This window comes from Camelus ferus, chromosome 2, assembly GCF_009834535.1.
Source record: "Camelus ferus isolate YT-003-E chromosome 2, BCGSAC_Cfer_1.0, whole genome shotgun sequence".
NCBI lineage: Eukaryota > Metazoa > Chordata > Mammalia > Artiodactyla > Camelidae > Camelus > Camelus ferus.
The window spans coordinates 33,323,538-33,342,417 of record NC_045697.1 but is presented as its reverse complement, the minus strand read 5'-3'; the positions used below and the strand labels follow the sequence as shown (position 1 = coordinate 33,342,417).

The following is an 18,880-nucleotide window of genomic DNA, read 5'->3' as shown; positions in this document are numbered from 1 at the left end:
CGGCGGGGAGCAGTCCCAGGCGGCGCGTGGGCTCAGCTCCTCTGGCGCGGCGTGGGCGCGGGGAGCGGTGCTCCGGGCGCACCCGCGCGCTCGCCGCCGCCCGTGGCTGTGCCGCTGCAGGTGCACGGCGGGCGGCGGGCGGTTACCCGGGATCCGGGCGGGGGTACGGGGTCCCTGCGTTCGGGGGAACCTCGTTAGCCCTCCTCCCAGGCCTGGCTCCTCCTACTCCAGGCGTGGGGCTCGTGCCCGCTGCTGCCTGCGCGCACCGCGCCGCTGCTCGCATCCCCCCTACCCCGCCCGCTCCTGCCAACGCTTCCCCCTCCTCCTCTTCCTCCTCCTCCGCCCATCACCGCCACTACGGACGCCTTCGCCTCCTTCTACTCCTCGCGCCGCCGCTGCCACCGCTCCTCACGCTCTCCTTCGGCTTCCATCAGCTCATCGCTCCCCGCTCGCCCGGCTGCTGCAATCTCTCTCTCTCTCTCCCTCTCTCCCTCTCTCTCTGTCTCCCTCAATCTCTACCTCTCTCTCTCTCTCTCTCTCTCTCTCTCTCTCTCTCTCTCTCTCTCTCTCTCTCTCTCTCTCTCTCTCTCTCTCTCTCTCTCTCTCTCTCTAAGTTTCCTATCTATTCGAGATCAGGGCAAAGGGAGGAAAACACCCAGTTCTGCTTGCTGTTTCTGGTAAGGTCGCACGCGTTGGTCCCAGCTGGGACCATGACTTCCCCATTTACCTTTGCCTCCCGTGCATGCCTCATCTCCCCCCACCCGACTCTCAGATGCTCGCTGGCAACCGAGGATGCTCGGGTCGCCCCCTCCTCCCCAGAACATTTAAAAAACAATTTCGATACTCTTCACCAGAAGCGTATTTGCAACTACAATAAAACCCGAGACGCCCGGCCGGCCGGGCAGCACGTTAGCCTGTCTCTTTTATAGTCTCCAACTTTGCACTCGGTGATCGCCGCTGCCTGCCTGCCTCTGCTGGATCCCGGAGCCTCGCGCTCCTGCTCGGATTGTGATCCTCGGCTCCGGAACAGCTGTCAAACGCGTCGTTTCGCAGCAGTTAATCCGAACCCGTCTGCCTCCAAGACGTGGTCTTGGGCAACTGTGGATGGGCAGTGAGGGAGGTTATTTTATTTATTTTATTTTAATTTATTTTAAAGAGAGTGAAGTAGTGAAGACGTGAGGACTGCAGTTCATTGTAATGAAAGAATAATAATCGAAAAAAGTGGGCTGGCTGCCCTTTGCTTTTCTCGCTGTGAATGCGGGGGTGGTCTTGGTGGAGGGGACTGTGGCACGAAGTACCCATCTCTCCTCCCCTTTTTCGCTCTCCCCTCCAAACCATTCTATTCTCTAGCTCAGGGTCCCGTGTGTTATTATTACGTGTGTGTGCACAAAACAGTGTTTGCTTACGATGGGGCTGGGGGAAGTTCCTGGCAGAGCAAAGTCTGATTATTTGGTCGTCTTTCTTCCCAGAGAAGAAAAGAAAGAAAAGAAAAGAAAAGAAAAAAAAAAAATCCTTGGGTCATCACAGCCTACACTCACTCCGCTGGAATAATCTCCATATGCTTTAACTCTAATTCCCAGTGGAAATGTTATTCTTTGGGGCCATTTGGTTGGTGAGACTGAATGTAATTTTAAGTCTGTTTTGTTTTTCTTCCAAGACTTTACAAAGAGTGGCGATGAAGACGAAACTGAACGTCCACAGCATGCAGTTGCTGCTTCTTGTTTTCTTGGTGTGGGACCCAGCCAGGTGAGACACTTATTTACTGTTTTTGACATTTTAAATTCAGGGTAAAGGTGTATTTCTTGAATGCCATCAAAACAGAGGTGGCTTTTTGCGAATCTGAAGTATTCTGAAGGATCATTTCTCTTGAAAAAAGGTTGTGCCAGAAAACTGAACTATAAAGGGCAGACAAGTAAAAGTTCACTGCTTCTTGTTTTTAGTTATTAAAGACAAAAACGAATAGAAACATTTAAGAAAGAAAGAAAAGAAAGAAAGAAAATAAAGAAAGAAAGAAAGAAAGAAAGAAAGAAAGAAAGAAAGAAAGAAAGAAAGAAAAAGAAAGGAAAAGAGATCACCAAAGAAAAGAATATCCTTTGAATGACATATTCTTGCAAGGAATTGAAGTGGTTAAGTTATGAGCCACTGTACTAACACTAAAATTCAGTAAAGAAGCCAACTGTTTTCCTTTCAGCCAAAGAGAAAAGCACAAACTAAAATGATTTAAGTGTTAACTTCTTTTCTTTTTTCTTTCTTTTTGTTTTTCTTGCTTCCTTCCTTTTTTTTTTTTCTTAAGTGGTTTTGGCTCTTTCAGTCAATATAGAAAAACCAAATGATGTGTGAGTCTCAAACCTCTAGGTGGAGGTAGTATACAACTTCACAATCACAAACAATAAAACAAAAGCTTGATTTATTAATCAACTTTTCATATTATTGATTTAGAGATTTTTTTATTCCTAAAATTGTCCTGTCATAAAAAGTACTTATTTTGAAAATGTAACCAATTTTATTTTGCTTATATTCTACAAACATGAAATTAAAGTTCTATTGCTTTCAATAACTTCATCTTAATTGTAGTCTGATCATTAAAAATCAGAAAAGTGGCCATCTTGTATTTACTACCTAAATGTAGGCTATGGTTTTCAAAATACCAGAAGACTTAAAATGTAAAATTCATAAGAATGTCCATGTAACCATTCCTTTAAAAAAAAGAACAGTTAGTCTCTATGATTTTGTAATGCCTTTATTTCCATTTGAAATTTTTATTTTCCTGTCTGAGTAATTGTCAAAGTATGAAAATACTTTCTAGAATTGAGGGATCTCTTTATAAAGCCTTGTTTTTAATTGGAAAGTATCTCTTCATTTAAAATCTTAGTATTGACTTTAGAAAGCAAATGTGGTATGTGATTAAAAAACACTTTCCCATGAAAAATCCCTAAGTGGAAGTTTATGACTATCTTAGGGACTGTTTTTAAAATTAGCTTAAGGCAATATAAAAACTTTTGAGGCTTGAAGGTATGAAATAATTTGCTTACATAATTTAAAAATGTTTATATCAGTATTTTAATATTTTCTTTTCTATCAAGAGAGTATTTGAAGTTGGTTACCAATTTTTTTATGTATTACTGCTATTTTTAGCTACTAGCTGTGTAATCATTTAAATGCAAATAAATTCTGTCACTGATATTTCACACAATACACCTTGATCAGAATGCAATTACATGTAATCTTTGATTTTAAAGGAGTAAGTAAACTGTGGCTAGTTAATAATCACTGAAAGTCCTCAGTCCTTATCCATATTTCCATCTACTAGTTTTCTGTTCTATATTTGACCTGTAATGTTCATGCCAGTATTTTATTCTATTATATAAACGATTCTTTTTTGGGGCCAGTAATTTAAATCTCTGAATCATTCTGGGTAAAAAAAAAAAAAAAATGGCAGTGAAAAGGGACATTCTGTTTTATACATCCAGTTGCTTCTGCACCAAATTGCTGAATGTCACAAAATCAGGTCTCTGGCTTTCTGATGGAGAAATAATGGAGAAAATCACTGTTGCAACCCTTTTCCGGTGATATTTTAAGACCATTTATTCTTTCCGCAAATTTATCTCACTCACACACACCCACACACGCACATACAAAATAGCTAAGCATTTTAATCTTTGGATGACCTCTGTCACTTTCCTCAGAGACCAGTCAGGAGGGGTCCTCCTCCAAGGCTTTCTGCAGCTGTGTGTGTGCTGCTGATCCTCCCAGAGCCCACCTCCACCTCCTGGCTACATTGGAGCCTGGCACACAGCCAGCGGAGTTTCCCTGATGTCTATATTGCACTTGGCCATTGGGTGGAGGTATACCCAAAGTAAGGAAATCATCTTGCTTTAAAAGAGAAAAAGACATAAAAAGAAAAGACATTTATGAGGAAGGAAGAGAAATTTTGTGCCTCCAAGGAGGCAGTTCATTTTCCAATTAATATTCAAATCACTGAAGAATTATGTCAGGGGTCCCTTTGGTTTTTGTACCTTTCTAAATGCAGTGTAACATCACTAATACTGTCTGCATGTGATACTCTACAATCATAATATATTCTAGGGAGTGGATTTTAGAAAAAATGACTAGTTCACACAGAATGCTCTGTGTTAGAAATCTGAAATAATTTTGACATCAAACTTTCTGATAATCTAGTATTTACTATCCATTTCCAACAGCATGTTTACCTTTCCCACAGGCAGACTGGTATTTATAGAAGTGGAAAAAAAAAAGGAGGAAAACGGGTGGCACTGATAGCTTAGGGAGACTTAAAATTCAAATCAAGGAAGAAGAGCATGTTAGCGCTTGCAAAACACACATATGTATATATATCAGCTTGTAAAATTATCTGTTTAGGTTGGTGCTGGCTAACATCCAAGAAGATGAGGCTAAAAATAACATTACCATCTTTACAAGAATTCTAGACAGACTTCTGGATGGTTACGATAATCGGCTTAGACCAGGACTGGGAGGTAAAAATAGTTTTCTTTTTTTTGAACGCTCACAAAATAATGCCTTTAAAAGTTAAGGGTAATATTTATATTTTAATACATTTTTAATATATGAATGTATTGCCCCATATTAAACAAACATAGATAATAAAAAATAAGGTATATGAAATAAACATTATTTCTGATTTCTTTTATACATACACAATGTATTTAACATACCTTTTACAGAAGTCATATAGAGCCCAGACTTTGTGCATGAAGAGTTTTTAAATTAGTTTTATTCATAATGGCTAAGTTTTTCAAACTTAGAGTATGTGAAAGTGTAACGTTATTGGGCAGATGCGTTTGTGCAGTATCTCCGGTTTCCCTCACTGAATTTTACAGATGCCTACTTTCATATTGGTACAGATATGGAGATATGAAGAACATAAAAAAAATAATGAAAGACTATCTGGGTTGTATTTCAGGAAATACACTTATTATTCTGTGATGATATTTCTTGACGCATGCATGTGACTTTTCTAAAATACAGCACAGGTTTGACATTCTTGAAATTTCCAAAGGCGTTTTAGATATCCTTTAGCTGTAGGCCTAATTTTGTTGGTCTGTGGCACAGTTTGATTTCGAACTTAAACATCTATTTTCAGCTCAGAGAAACAAATCTGTTTTTATCCATAGAGGTGAAAGAAATTAAGCTTGGCTAACATGCTAAATTTTAATTATCCTTCAGCATAGTTGGCTGATGCTAAGGGAATTAGGTAAAAGTAGGGTAGGTGTGTAATTCCTAAAATGATTCTAGTCAAAATATTGTTATTCGACAATTCTGACATGTGTATATGCAGATATATATATATTATCATTTATATGACATTTATCATATATATTATATTTATTAGGATGTTCAGATTAATTAATAATTCAAAATTAAGATAAATTATTTGAACACTTGATACTGATAAAAGATTTGTATAATTATTCTGATTATCACCAGGTTGGCAACTTTGCAATATTAAGTTGCTTGAAAAGATATGTATTGACTAAATGCCTGGATGTTTATGTAAATACTGTCTTTGAAAAATATAGGTTGTTGTTAATTCTATACATAAATTTGGCAGTTGTGTGGTTTGCATTGCTCAGGAGCTGGAAAAGTTCAGAAAAGACCCAACTTGTTTTTAAATAATATGCCATTTAATTGCTGTTAGTTTTTGTCTTGAATCCTGAGTGGTACGTCGTATTGGAAGAGAGAAGTGCTGGGGAGGAATGATGTTCAGCAATATGACACATGGTATCTCTCAGGGAGAGCTCAGTTGTTTCACGTACAGTTAGTCTAGTAAAAGGAAAAGAAAAGAATGTTTCCTTAGTCATGGAAACATGTCGAATGACCATGAATATAAGGAATTACTGTCCACATCAGCCTGTACAGCAAGGAGCTCATGTCAAACTCATGCAGTAGACAAATGCCCAGCATAAGGCTGTTATAGTTCATGATGGTGGTTTGAGAGGTAGGCTGCACTAAAGCAGATTTTTTCCCAAGGCATAGATTTTATCACTTTTAAATAAATCATATGCTGTCAAAACCTTAAAATATTTGAGCTAGGTCTTGGATTTTTGTCTCTGAGTTTTCAGGAGCAATATTTACACCATGGGCGTCTAGTCGGGAAGTAAAAACTACTTGTTGCAGGTCCTGGGTATCACCATTTACTGCTTCATATTTCTTTTGTAAAATCTCTTCTATTCTCTTCACCTCCCTTGTCGGCATTCGCATATAGATTCTTGTCACTGTGTTATTTAGTTTAATGCATTTGACTCAGTGGCTCTTCTTGCTTGGTGTGTTCCTTCCTCCATCCTTCCCTGACATTGGACATATGCTAGTATCTCACAGTCAGATTAGCCTTCTTTTGGTTGATGCTTTTCATGTGTCATTCTCTTCTCTTGATCAAATACCCTCAGTGGTTCCCCACTGCTGTTGGTAGACAGCAATGAGGGGGCAGTGGAAGGAATATAGGCCTTGCGTGCAGATAGATCTAGATGAGAAATTCTGCTCCATCTACATACCCAAAACTGTACCTTGGCCAGGGGATCTGTTTACTTTCATTTAAAATGGCCATGATGTATTTAACGTCCTACCTTACAGGGTTGTTGAAAGGATCATGGAAACAAAAGTGTACACAAAGCAGGTCCCACATATTGTCAGTTAAACAAAATCAATTCCTTTCCTCCTCCTGTAAATTCCTAATTTGACAATCAAAAGTTTTTACAGTTTACTTCTTTGCTTCATTTTCCCTTTGCCATCCATCCATCCTGCATTTCAAAGTCGTCTCTTCATTTTCTCATGAGAATCCATCTGCTCCGTTGGCCTTTGATCATGTTATCCACACTCACTAGAATTATTTTTCCTCATCCTCTCTGCTGATCTAAACCCCAGTTTTCCTGTGAAGACCACCTCAGCATGGGTCCTTTTAGTAACAATCTTTCTTAACTGAATTGAAACTCCCAGATTCAATTTTCTCTCTGTTGAATTTCTTTAGCGGTTGTTGGCTCTGGATTGCATGTGGTACTTATTATTTGCTACCTTGGATTATTTATTACCTTTTTATGTGTCTCTTGTTACCTTAACAAGATTGTGAGCTTACTGAGGCAAGATACTGTATCATGAATCTTCTGTGCTCTCAGTAACTAAATATTGATTTGCATATGGCGGCCATAAAATAAAGGTTGATTGCTTGATTAACTTTTCTACGACCAGTTAATCATCTGGAAAATGGGCTACTCAGATCTGGCTGACCTTTTAGATGTGGATGTTGAGGTGATATGTTGAGCATCGTGCAGCAGAAAGACACCGTGGCTTAGTGGAGAGAACCTAACTTTAGACTGCAGAGATTTAGCTTAAATCCCTGCTTTGGTACTGAGCAGTCCTGTGACCTTAACAATACTTAGCCTCTCTGGGGCCACATTTGTCATCTATGAAGTGGGATTACTATTACTATTCTTAGGGTTTTTGATGAGTATTAAAAACTGATATATGCAAAGGATTTAGCAAAGTGACATATAGTAGAGAATTAATACAGAACAATAACTAGAAGCCCTTGAAAATTTTCATAAATATACTCTTGTACATTTCTGTAATTATTATGATTATTTCCATGTCCAAAATTCTTAGCCTGGATGTTCATATGTCATTTCAAATAGAAAGTTCAAGGAAATTATTTGTATCATTAAGTCCCAGAAATTAATAATAAGGGAAAAATTGAGTTTGATTCAATTTTAATATATCAAACTGAACATCTCTATTGATGGGTAATCTGGATAATTAATCTCAATTATTACTTTTTTTCCCTTTGTAACTTTAATATAAATGAGTGCATAAGGAAGAGCAATCAGTTTTAGATTGAGTGAGAAAAATTGTTCTTTTCACCTAGCTCTACAACTTACTAGATCTCATCCTAGACAAACTACTTAGACATGCTGAGCCTTGGAGTTTTCTTGGGGAAAATAGGCTCGCTAGTATTTTATTCTGAGAGGAGGAGGGAAAATTGGGATTCATATACACAGCAAAGATTATACACTACATTGAGTGATAGGATTTAGGTGTTTAATGATTGTGGGTTCTCTTTTTTTCTTCCAGTTTTATTGAGATATAATTGACATTTAGCAGTCTATATATTTATGGTGTACAGAACAATGGGTCCTCTTTTAACTATGGGTCTGATCACATTACTCAACAGAGCAAAATCCTGCGATGGTTTCTACTTCAATCAAAAGACAAAATAGATTTCTTTCTGTGGCTTCCAAGACCCTGCATGATCTGTCTTCCTGTCCTTTCTTTGGCTTCACATCATACAACTCTCCTTGCTAAGCCTGCTGCAGTCACACTGGCTTCCTTCCTAACACACCAGGATATTCCTTGGAGCTTTTTCCCTGACTGTTCCCCCTTCCCTGGATATTCGTTGATTGCACCTTCTCAGTGAGGCCTACCCTGACCAGTCAAATAAACACTGCAGGTGTCTGCTCGTTAGCAAGTCTCATCCCTCCCTCACCCCCACTTCTGATTCTCCCCTTACACCCATGACCAGTTTTTCTTCTGTTTCTTAGCACTTAATATTTTAGTATACAAGATAATAGTGTTTTATTATCAGTACATCAATTGCTTATTTTTGTCTCTTTGGTAGAACATAGGCTCATTGAGGTCAGGGATTTTTGCATGTTTTGTTGTTTGATTCCCAAGCATCTAGAACCGTGCCTGGCACATAGTAAGCGTGCAATTAAATGTTTCTTGAATGAATTTTAACTTTATTCATTTATTTCATTTTTTTTGCAAAATAAAATATATTTTATTTTTGGAAACAAATATGTGTTTGTCTCAGTAAGAAAGCACAACTGTGTGAACATCCCCTAACCACGTCTGTCATCCAGCTCCTGCTTTCCTTTCTCGAAGCATATTCTGCTTATGTGTGTGCATGTGTGCATGTGTTTTGGGTTTTTATTTTATGTTTAATTTTTTTTAAATATTGCTTTTTATTTTGTTGTTTCTTAATTTTTTTGTATATATATTTTTATTGAAATATAGTCAGTTTACAATGCCGTGCCATTCTGGTGTACAGCATAATGCTTCAGTCATACACGAACATACAGATATTCATTTTCATTATAAGTTACTACAAGATATTGAATATAGTTCCCTGTGCTATACAACACATATAAAAGATTATACATCATTTTGTTTTCTTAATATGCTACCATGATGAAAAGACTCAACTAGAGAACTTACCTTATCCTTAAAATCATCAAAGCAATTATCATTTAATTATCATACTGGCCTTTCACTCTTAGCATCAGCATATTTTAAGCTGACTTTTCACTGAATGGAAAACAACTATTACACCAATTATTCAAACTCTTGACTTACGTCAGCTGTGATTCTGCCCTGAACTAACTGTGATTTTGGGTGATTCATTAATCCTGCCTGCGACTTAATTTACTCATCTGTGAAATCGGAGGAGAGATTCTACTTACTCTGTTTATCTCTCAAGGATATCGTGTGGCTCAAGTAAATTAAAATTTTTAAGAAAGCATAATGTGACATATAATGGATAGATGTTAGTATTGTTAGAAACAGCAGAGGAGAGTTCTTTAAGGAGAACATCCTCTTAGAAGGTAGTATCCTTGAAAACATGCCAAGAAAACATTGGTAGGTCTTGTGCATTTGGTTGGTTTATTTCTTTGTAAGTCTGGAAACCTGAGATGAATTTACTTTGATATCTTATCTACCAAGACCATACATGCAGATTAGTTAGAACTAATAACTGAATCAGTTTTTCCCTTTTGTTTTCATTTTAGTCATTGGAGCTAACAGCTTGGGTCCCACCTATGGATTTTCACATTCCATAAGAGGCTTTCAAATTGTTAACTGAATAAAAGGAGCAACCTTTGTTTTCTGGACCAGTTTTATGGGGTCATTGAAAAAAATGAGTGTGGAGACAGGCCTCATATATTTATGACAGCTAACATCCACGATGCTCAACAGTGACAACTATTAGAAATGACAAGGCTTGGTATCTAAATTATAGATTCAGTCTGGAAAATCTAGATTGAGTACCATGCTTAACTGCATTTTGAAAAGCTGTTTCAATGAGCTTGTCTAGATAGAATTTTCCCCCCAGTGCTCTTGTTTTGTACTCTGAAAACTTGAAGAAGCTTTCTTCTTAAAGCCCATGAAAAACATGATGTCAGATTATAGACTTAGGGTCTGAAGGTCAGTTTCCAAATTCACTCTTAGATATTTCCCCTCAGGCTATAAAGAGATAGATGATAACATGCTTCTATGAATTTTCCTAGTCTCAAATTTATAAACAACAAAATATAGGCTATTCAGTGGGTAAAAATCAATACAAAAAAATCTGACCTCTCCCAGAACCTGAGTACATCTGACCTCAGGATAGCATTGCATTATTTTAGAAAGTAATGAATGGTTAAGATCAGTGCCTTGGAACACCAACATCTTTGGATTTGAATTCTGTTGCTGCGATACATTGACTCCAAAACTTTTAGCATGTTACTCAACCTCTTCTTGCTTTGGTTTCTTCATTTGTAAAATGGGGGAAGTAAAAGTATGTGACCTATTGGTTTGTTAAGGATTTAATTTAATTTATTTATTTTTTTAGCTTCTAAATCCTTTGGAGTGACTGGCAGACAGAGTAGGAACGCAATACTTGTAGATATTATCCTACTATGAAAGCAATAGAGGCCATCTCTGTGTTTCCCTTCATTTATAAAAGCTGTGACTTCTAAAAAAAGGATAAATTGTGGCACAAATCATCTATTTTTAAAGAAAGGATATATTTGTGTGTTTCTTATGCTATTGATTTCATTTTGTAACACACCTTTGTGTATGTGCTGAATGTGTGAAAACAAAGCCAATCACAAAAGAAATAAGTTGTATTTATTGTTCTTTATAATTATCATTGAGACATATAACAATTTGGCATCATCAATTCATGATCATGAATTTGCCTATAAGAGCAAAGTTATATTTACAGAATGAAAACCTCACCATATGGTGTAGAGGATGATTTCAGGGACATAAGACTGAACGCTTGTCCACTGTCCTAACCTGGGATGTGCCAGGAACTTGAAAGGCAAAAGCTATGGGTCTTGTAGTTACAGAGTGCACGCCTGGTGCTCGACTGCATCCTATGAGGTGAGGGGGCGGCAGAGGCATCGGCAAGGAGCTCACACTGAGAGTGATCTGAAATCTCTTTATAGAACTGAAGGGTGGGGAAAGGACAGGTGATTTGCAAGCTGAGCAGAAAGGAAGCGACTGAGCCCTTAAGAAGTTCTAGTCTCAGATGCAGGCAGGGTAAACTTCAGGTGTTGAGCCTCCGCTTAGACATGGTGATGTTCAGCCTTCTCCCCCTTGTTCAGCAGCTGTGACTGGGGCTGGTGCTCCTGGAAGAGGCATGAGCCGTGGACAATGCAGTCTCCATTCCCTTTTGACTCAGCCTTCTGAGGTCCCCTCAAGTGCCCTCAGTTATCCCTAACCTTCAGGATAAACTTTAGGCATGAGAAGATTTCAGAGCCTTTTTCACTCTGCACCACATCTTCTCCACCCACTTGAGTTTGCCAAAAGGTCACAGGAAACACCGCATTTGATTTTTCATGAGTGAGAAAATGAAGATAAGCTGGGGTGATCTCACATGAGTGTGTAAATAGCTTTTGGTAAAGGTATAAATGATCAATATCAAGTTATTTTTCATTTCCTCTTTATTTAAAATGATTTTGTGAGAGGCACAGAACAGAGAAAGCAGAAAGGTACTAGGTGCCTGAAGCAGAATGCTCTTTGGGAGGCTGGGAACTCTGGGCATGACTTTCAAAATCAGTTCCTTCAGAAGTGTCTGGGGCCTGACTTGGTATCCTCCCCGTGACATGGAACTAGTTTGCTCTTTCACGGTGCATTCTGGCTTAAACTAGAAACGCGCTAATGTTAGGTGCAGACTTTTGGATTCTTTTTGATATTTTGAAGCAGATGAAGAAACACTTTCTGTACATCCTCACTACAAATCTGTGTTGCTTGTCCCCTCCTTGTCAGGGAATGTGCTAAGATGGGCTTCTTCAGAAATGGTTAGAGTGAAGTGTTGTAGAATTCTTTCTCAGTTTGTTGTTTTAATTATACATATGTGTATATATATACATACACACACACATATATATCTTGTGGTAATTTTATAGGAAATACAGACTCAATGCGTACATGGCAGTAATGGTATACACTAGATTGGGTGGTGGCGCTTTCTTCCCAAACAGCATCTCTCTCAAAATTCAAGGGGGCATCACCAAAGTGCGTGATCCAGAGAATACTACCCACGTTTTAATCAACTGACGCTAAGGCTTTGTTTTCACCTTAAAACATTTTGGATTAATAGCTGCTGCTTCTCTCAACCATTGCTGCTAGAAAGGCATTGTTCACAGTCCTAATTTTGAGGAATTATTATTTTTGCTCTTTTAAGCACAAGCATTCCTCACTCACCGTGTTGTTTCCTCTCTAGCTTTTAAGCTCAGGTGCAAGCAAGGGTTTTTCTTTTTCTTTTTCTTTTTCTTTTTCTTTTTCTTTTCCTTTTCCTTTTCCTTTTCCTTTTTCTTTTCCTTTTCCTTTTTCTTTTTCATTTTCATTTTCTTTTTCTTTTTCTTTTTCGTTTTCTCTTTCTCTTTCTCTTTTTTTCTTTTTCTTTCTTTCATCCCTTAATAAGCAGTGGATAAATTGGACCATAGGCATCCATTTGTGTTAGTGTTATTTTTTTGATTGCTGCAGCCCAGTCATATTGCAGAAATCTATACTGGTAGTGGCCAAGGCCCCTCATTGCCTCTGCAAGTCATTACTTTTCAATATGTTAACATGAAAAGAGTCAAATGAAATTATTCTAGTATCTGTTCCCTAACACACATATGTTGAAGGCTTATGATGTGCCAGACACTTGGCAGGATATAAAGATGTACACGGGGTAGTGTTGGTCTCCAGGGGCTGAAGTTCCTTGGAAGGCAGATAAGAGAGTTACAGTGTGATTCTCACAGTAACTTGAAACAGCACAACACATGTTCCATTCCAAAAACATGCTATTGAAGTTTAGAGGAATAAGAAACCACCTTTACTTGTACCATACAACTGGAGTTAGCCAAGTTCTGTATCTATAAGCGTAGCTCATTCATTCAGGTGTTTCTTACCAAGGGCCAAGGATTTGCCGGGTCCTGGAAATGCTGGAATAATGAACAGGACCAGGTCTTTAGAAATTCATATTGCACCATATTTTGGCTCTTTCCGCTTTTTGAGTATCCTAACATCTGTTTCTTTACTCTTTCCTTAATTAAAAATATTGTATAATTATACTGTGCTTTTCTTTTTTGAACTGTGAGTCTTTTCCCATAAGGGGAAGGGTTGGTTCTTATATATTTACTGTCAGGCTGAGAGTTGTAATATCTACAGAAGAGTGTAACATCCAGCAAGCATGCCATTCTGTGTCTGTTGCAGGATTGTGAGGGGGTTTATGGTAAGGGTGGCAGTCCTAGAGGTAGTAGGGTACGTGTTAATTCCAGTGGAAACTTCTGGATGCTCCTCAGTTCTCTTTCTAAGGAAGACTTATTTTCTGCCTTATCTTAATTTTTTTTGAGCTACAGATGAGTTAAAAAGTAACTAGACAGGCCCTGTGAAATAAAAAGAAAAAGACATATGAGTTGTAGTATTATGAGTATTTAGTTTATTTCTTGTGAATTTTGGATGTTCCTGACCCAACACAGAATTCTGAAAACTTGTTTTTCTCTTGAAATACCATCATTCCTCAAGGTACAGATCTTATCACTTATGAATAAGGTATCATAACAATGAAATTAATGTTGAAATTTAAAGAGCTTTTATATAGTAGTTTACCAAATTAGGGATATCAACTTGTAAGATGCATAGAGATCCCTTCAAAGTCTCCATGGGTTTTTGCATTTTAAGTAACTTACATTAGGTGGTAGTTTTGATGCCTTTATACATCAAATTACAAGCTGAAAAACTAGCATGTAGGGAAGTATGATTCCATCTCCATCTTAATTTAATATGAATCAAGTACTACCAATTTTTGTTTAATCTTCTTACATTTCTTGTTTATTTAAATATTTAAAATACGCATGATTAGAAACAGAAATAGTTTCACGTAAAGTTCAAAAACATAGTACTCTGTTATAAGAACATTCCTTTTATGAATATCTTTGTTGACATTCAGGTTGTTAGTTCCTTATTAGGGGATTAAATGCAAAACGTAGCACAAAGATTGTTCCAGTAGCATGTGTGGCATTATTCTTTCTGTATAAAAGTATTTCAGTATTCTTAGAGGGTAGGTTCGGTTAGGATATTACTAAGTTGACTTAAAACGTAATAAAAGGAAAAGGAAGGTTTCCCTTCTTCTTGAATAGTATCCACAGAAAATATGTGTCCAGAAGCAGATACTGCCATTTTCAACTATTTTGCGGAGATGGTCAGTAAAGTCTAATAAATTTTATGACTATTTTAGGCATGTGATATTGTAAGTGGTACAATTGGATTTTTGTCTCTTGAGTAGAGGAGTAGAGTTAGGTCACAAATTGAAGGAAGGTTGAAGAAAGGATAAAAAATTATTAATTCCGCCCAAGAGCATTCCCAAAACTATTGTCTAGATTATGTTTTGTAGTGATACCTAAGTGTCTTAGTAAGTATTGGAAAGGCATTTGACTTCCATTAAGAATGTAAAAGTATTGGGTGCTTTTAGAATTGTGTGTGTGTGTGTGTGTGTGTGAAAAATTTTTCAGGACAGAAGAGAGCTCCAGACTTAAATCAGAGGGGTAGTTTGGAGGAGGAAGACAAACATCATGGGATGTTTTAGAAAGAAATGAGAGGCTTCCAGTTTACTCCTGAGATGATGTTAGATTTTGAAGCAAAAATACTGAGTTACTGCTCAGATATTTGGGTTGGAGGGTCCACATTTTTTCCATTATATGAATTTTTTAGAAGCCTTTACTAGAGAATTAAGCAAATCAACCATAGTCAGAGAATTAGGGTAAATGGGACAAATTCATTTTTGTTATAATGATTACATAGAGAAACTCTCCAATTTTCAAGAAAAGAAATAGTGGGCTAAAATGCCAGCCAGGTTTACAAGAAAGATTAGAATTTTAAATACCAAGAGAGGAAGTCTTAATTAAAAGAAAATGGGATTGCAAGGCTGGTGTTCAGGTCGAGTAGAGGCGACTGGGGGCAGGGGGTAGATTTAATCAGTTATTTAGGGCATGTGAAAGGATAATCATTGAAGCAAAAAATGTGAAGCTGATGACTGTGTTTTGAAGAATAGCAGAGGACTCATCCAACAGCTACTAGAGGAAGAGAAACTCTAGAATCTTAAGAGTAAATGGAGTGGGTTTAGGTGGTAAAAATGTTATAATGGAATGGGGGTAAATGTAGAGCCATTTTAATGGAAGTTGTCAGTAGAGCATTAGTAAGAGAGCAAAGTCCCTTTAGTCCCTCCAAACTAAAACTGAGAGCATCCTTTTATCATTTTGAGTAGCTTTTGCCTTAGTAATGATCATAGAATTATAGGATCAATGAAGACTGTCAAGAAATATGGTTACCAGAGGGGAATGAGGGGAGGAAGGATAAGATTAGGAGTTTGGGATTAACAGATATGCACTACTATATATAAAAGAGATAAATAACAAGACCTACTGTACAGCACAAGGAACTATATCAATTTCTTGTAATGAGCCATAATGGAAAAGAAACTGAAAAAATATATATGTATATATGTGTATGCATAACTGAATTGCTCTGCTGTACACCTGAAACTAACATTGTAAATCAACTACACTTCAATAAAAATAGGAATATTAGAAAAGAAAAACATTAAAAAATAAAGCACTTTTCTCTTTAAAAAGAAAGAAAACTACACGTAGAGACACATGATCAGTGGTGCTTATATTATAGTATGTTGGCATTTAAAGTAGGTTAAATATCAAAAATCGATTTGCTATTCTTAAAACATATCAATCAGAATCATAGGGCCTGAATTCTTACAGGAGAACACCAGATGGATGAAGCAGTGAGGAGAATGTTGCTGTAGCAGAAGAATTCCTTTCAACTTTCATTCTTTCAAGCTTCCCAGATAATCTGCACACTCTTGGGGGTGTTTTCGTCTGCCACCAAACTGATGGTCTGACTCATAGTATTAGCTCAGGGATGGTCACTGAGGGTTTATGTTATCATCTGTGAAATTTGGGGCTGATGAGAAGTCCCATGGGGCCGAGCTGCTGACTCAGGATGGAGATGTTTAGGTGGAGATGCAGTTCTACTTGTTACACTGATGTCGCCTGCCTTTGTCAGCCAATTTAGTCTTTGTTATTTTTGGTGACGGATTCTCATACAGGCATGTCACCCTCACACAGCGGACTGCTACCAGTTGTGGGCGCAGCTGCAGTTTCTGCTGCCGTTGCTGCTGCTTCGGACCAGCCGAGAGGTTAAGCAAAACCTCTCACAGATGCGGCAAGTGTTCAGGAGCATGTTGAAGTGAGTGGATGTGAAAGTCAGTGGAAAGTGACTCTTCATCAGATCCTTTCGCTTTGGGGAAGTTTTGTGGCCTGCCATTGCTCTAATTTTCCCCCATCCACTCAGAGAGGGTGGTGTGACACTTCACATACTTCCGTCTGAAGACATTAGCAGAAGATATAATACCCCAAGGGGCTTTTTATAGTGTAAATTTAATGCCACTCAGAACAAAGGAAACCTAGCTCTGTAATGTTGGAATAAAAGAATAAGACATAAGTGAAAGAAGAATATCATGGGAGCCTTTATCAGTTAAGGATGTGTTTGAAAGTAACTGAAATGTCTATCGGCAGTGGCTCCAATGGATATCAGTTTTTCTCACAAACTAGAAGTCTAAAGGGAGGTGGCTCCTAGTACTTGATGACATCAAGAACATCATCAAGAACCCAGACTCTGTTTTATTCTTCCACTTCTTCCTAAACGTTGACTTCAGTCCTTATGCTGTTAGCTTGTGATCCCAAGATGGCTGCTGCAGCTCCAGCTATCATATCCATCGTTAAGGCTGGAATAAATTGGCAGGGACTGTGCCAGCTCCTGGAGTTCCCTTCATCAGAAAATTAAACCTTCCCACCACTTGCAGCCAGTGTCCATATTTATATCATAGCTATTTCAAGCCAGGAGAGCATCTGGAAAAATGAGTACTCTACCTGGGGGTGGGCACAATTCTGCTCTGAATAAAATTGGAGATTTATTACAGAGAAGGAAGATGTATTGGATATTCAGTAAGCCACTGGCAATGCCTACCACATTTACTAATGCTAATAAAAGTTGCTTAATCATTGAGGGGTAGGGTATAGCTTAAGTGGTAGAGCTCATGCTTAGCATACACAAGGTCCTGTGTTCAATCCCCAGTACCTCCTCTAAAAATAAATAAGTAAGTAAACCTAACTACCTCTCCCCCTAAAAATTAAATAAATAAAATTAAAAATTAAAAAAATATTTTTAAAAAGTTGCTTAATCATTTTGTGCCTCAATTTCCTACTCTGTAAAATGGAAAATATTAATTCCAATAATGAGTTGATATAGTTAAGGCACTTAAAACTTTAATTTGTGTATGAATAACCTGGATGGTGATTGTCAAAATGTAGATTTTGATTCAGTGTATCTCCATGAAGCTCAAGATGCTGAATTTCTAATAGGACCTGGGTGATGCCAATGCTGCTGGTCCTTGGGCCTCAGTTTGAGTAGCAAGGAAGTTCTCAGCTAAGACTGCCGCATTATACAACCTCAGGGGGCATTCATGAAGCATACAGTGCAATGAAGAGAAGAGGCCCTTTAAGTACTCATTATTATTATTACTATTACTATTATTACTGTCATGTTTTACTCTGACAATTAGGAATTCATAATTTATGTTTCTAAAGGTTGCAGTGATAAACCTTATATTTTTCAGAGTACAATCACAGATAAAGTCATTCCTTATGATAATGCTTTTATAAAATTGCAAGTAAATATTAGGTTGACCATTAAAGTCTGTGGATATGATTTGTAATGTTAAATTCAATTTCTCTACTCAGTTATCAGTACACTCTAATTCTGTCACATTCTATGTAAATAAGGTCATATCCCTATCTATAGCTATAGTTAACAAATTAAAACTAATTTGTGGTAAATGCATGGTGGCATTTGAACTCTGCTTCAAAAAATGCATTGGACATTGCAATTAGCTAGTCTTGGGGAAAATACTGACATGAAGCTTGTATCTATGGCCATACTACCCTGAACACTCCCGATCTTGTCTGATCTCGGAAACTAAGCAGGGTCGGGCCTGGTTAGTACTTGGGTGGGTGACGTCAAGCTTGTGAACTAATCTAGTATAAATAATTCATTATAAAAAACTAATTTAATTCTGAGTATATTACTGTGGTAAATAAAATTTTACCAAATGTGTAATCTTGAAGGTAAAAAAATAATAGAGCTCTCTCTTTAAATTATTTTATATTCTGTTTAAGTTGCTCCAAAATTTTATTTTTGGACAGATGAAATGTGTGATTTCCTTTAAAAAATATTATACATGGTTTGTATTAGAATACTTGATAGAGACCAGATTATAAACCTGGAGGATCCAAGTTCTTAAAGAATTGATTGTATTTTAATTTTAAACACACTAGAAGACAAAAGGGACTTTGCTTCGATCAGAAGAGGCTGTTTTGGCAAAGCAGTCTACAAGGGCGTAAATACACTAGTTTCTATATGGAAATCCCCTTTCCGTCTATAAAAGGCCAATGATTATCTCCATGCCTCAGTTTCCAAAACATGAAGTTGAAGCAACTCTAGCTAATGATCTGCAATGCCTCTTCCATCT

The 18,880-nt window shown here is 37.6% G+C and overlaps 1 protein-coding gene across 4 annotated transcripts in view; it reads left to right on the top strand.

The window, feature by feature from the left end:
- Positions 1–261: 261 nt before the first annotated feature.
- The window catches only part of GABRA2 (gamma-aminobutyric acid type A receptor subunit alpha2), a 110,698-nt gene continuing 92,079 nt past the window's right edge, over positions 262–18,880 (top strand). For 2 of the 4 annotated variants that reach the window (XM_032496904.1, XM_032496911.1), the window contains exons 1-2: positions 1,171–1,746; positions 4,381–4,496. In XM_032496904.1, coding sequence (XP_032352795.1) covers positions 1,586–1,746; positions 4,381–4,496 — 277 coding nt within the window. In that variant the 5' untranslated portion in view covers positions 1,171–1,585. Of the gene's footprint in view, positions 678–929; positions 1,121–1,170; positions 1,747–4,380; positions 4,497–18,880 lie in introns of those variants that run through there. The other 2 variants (XM_032496908.1, XM_006183376.3) reach the window with 2 other exon arrangements.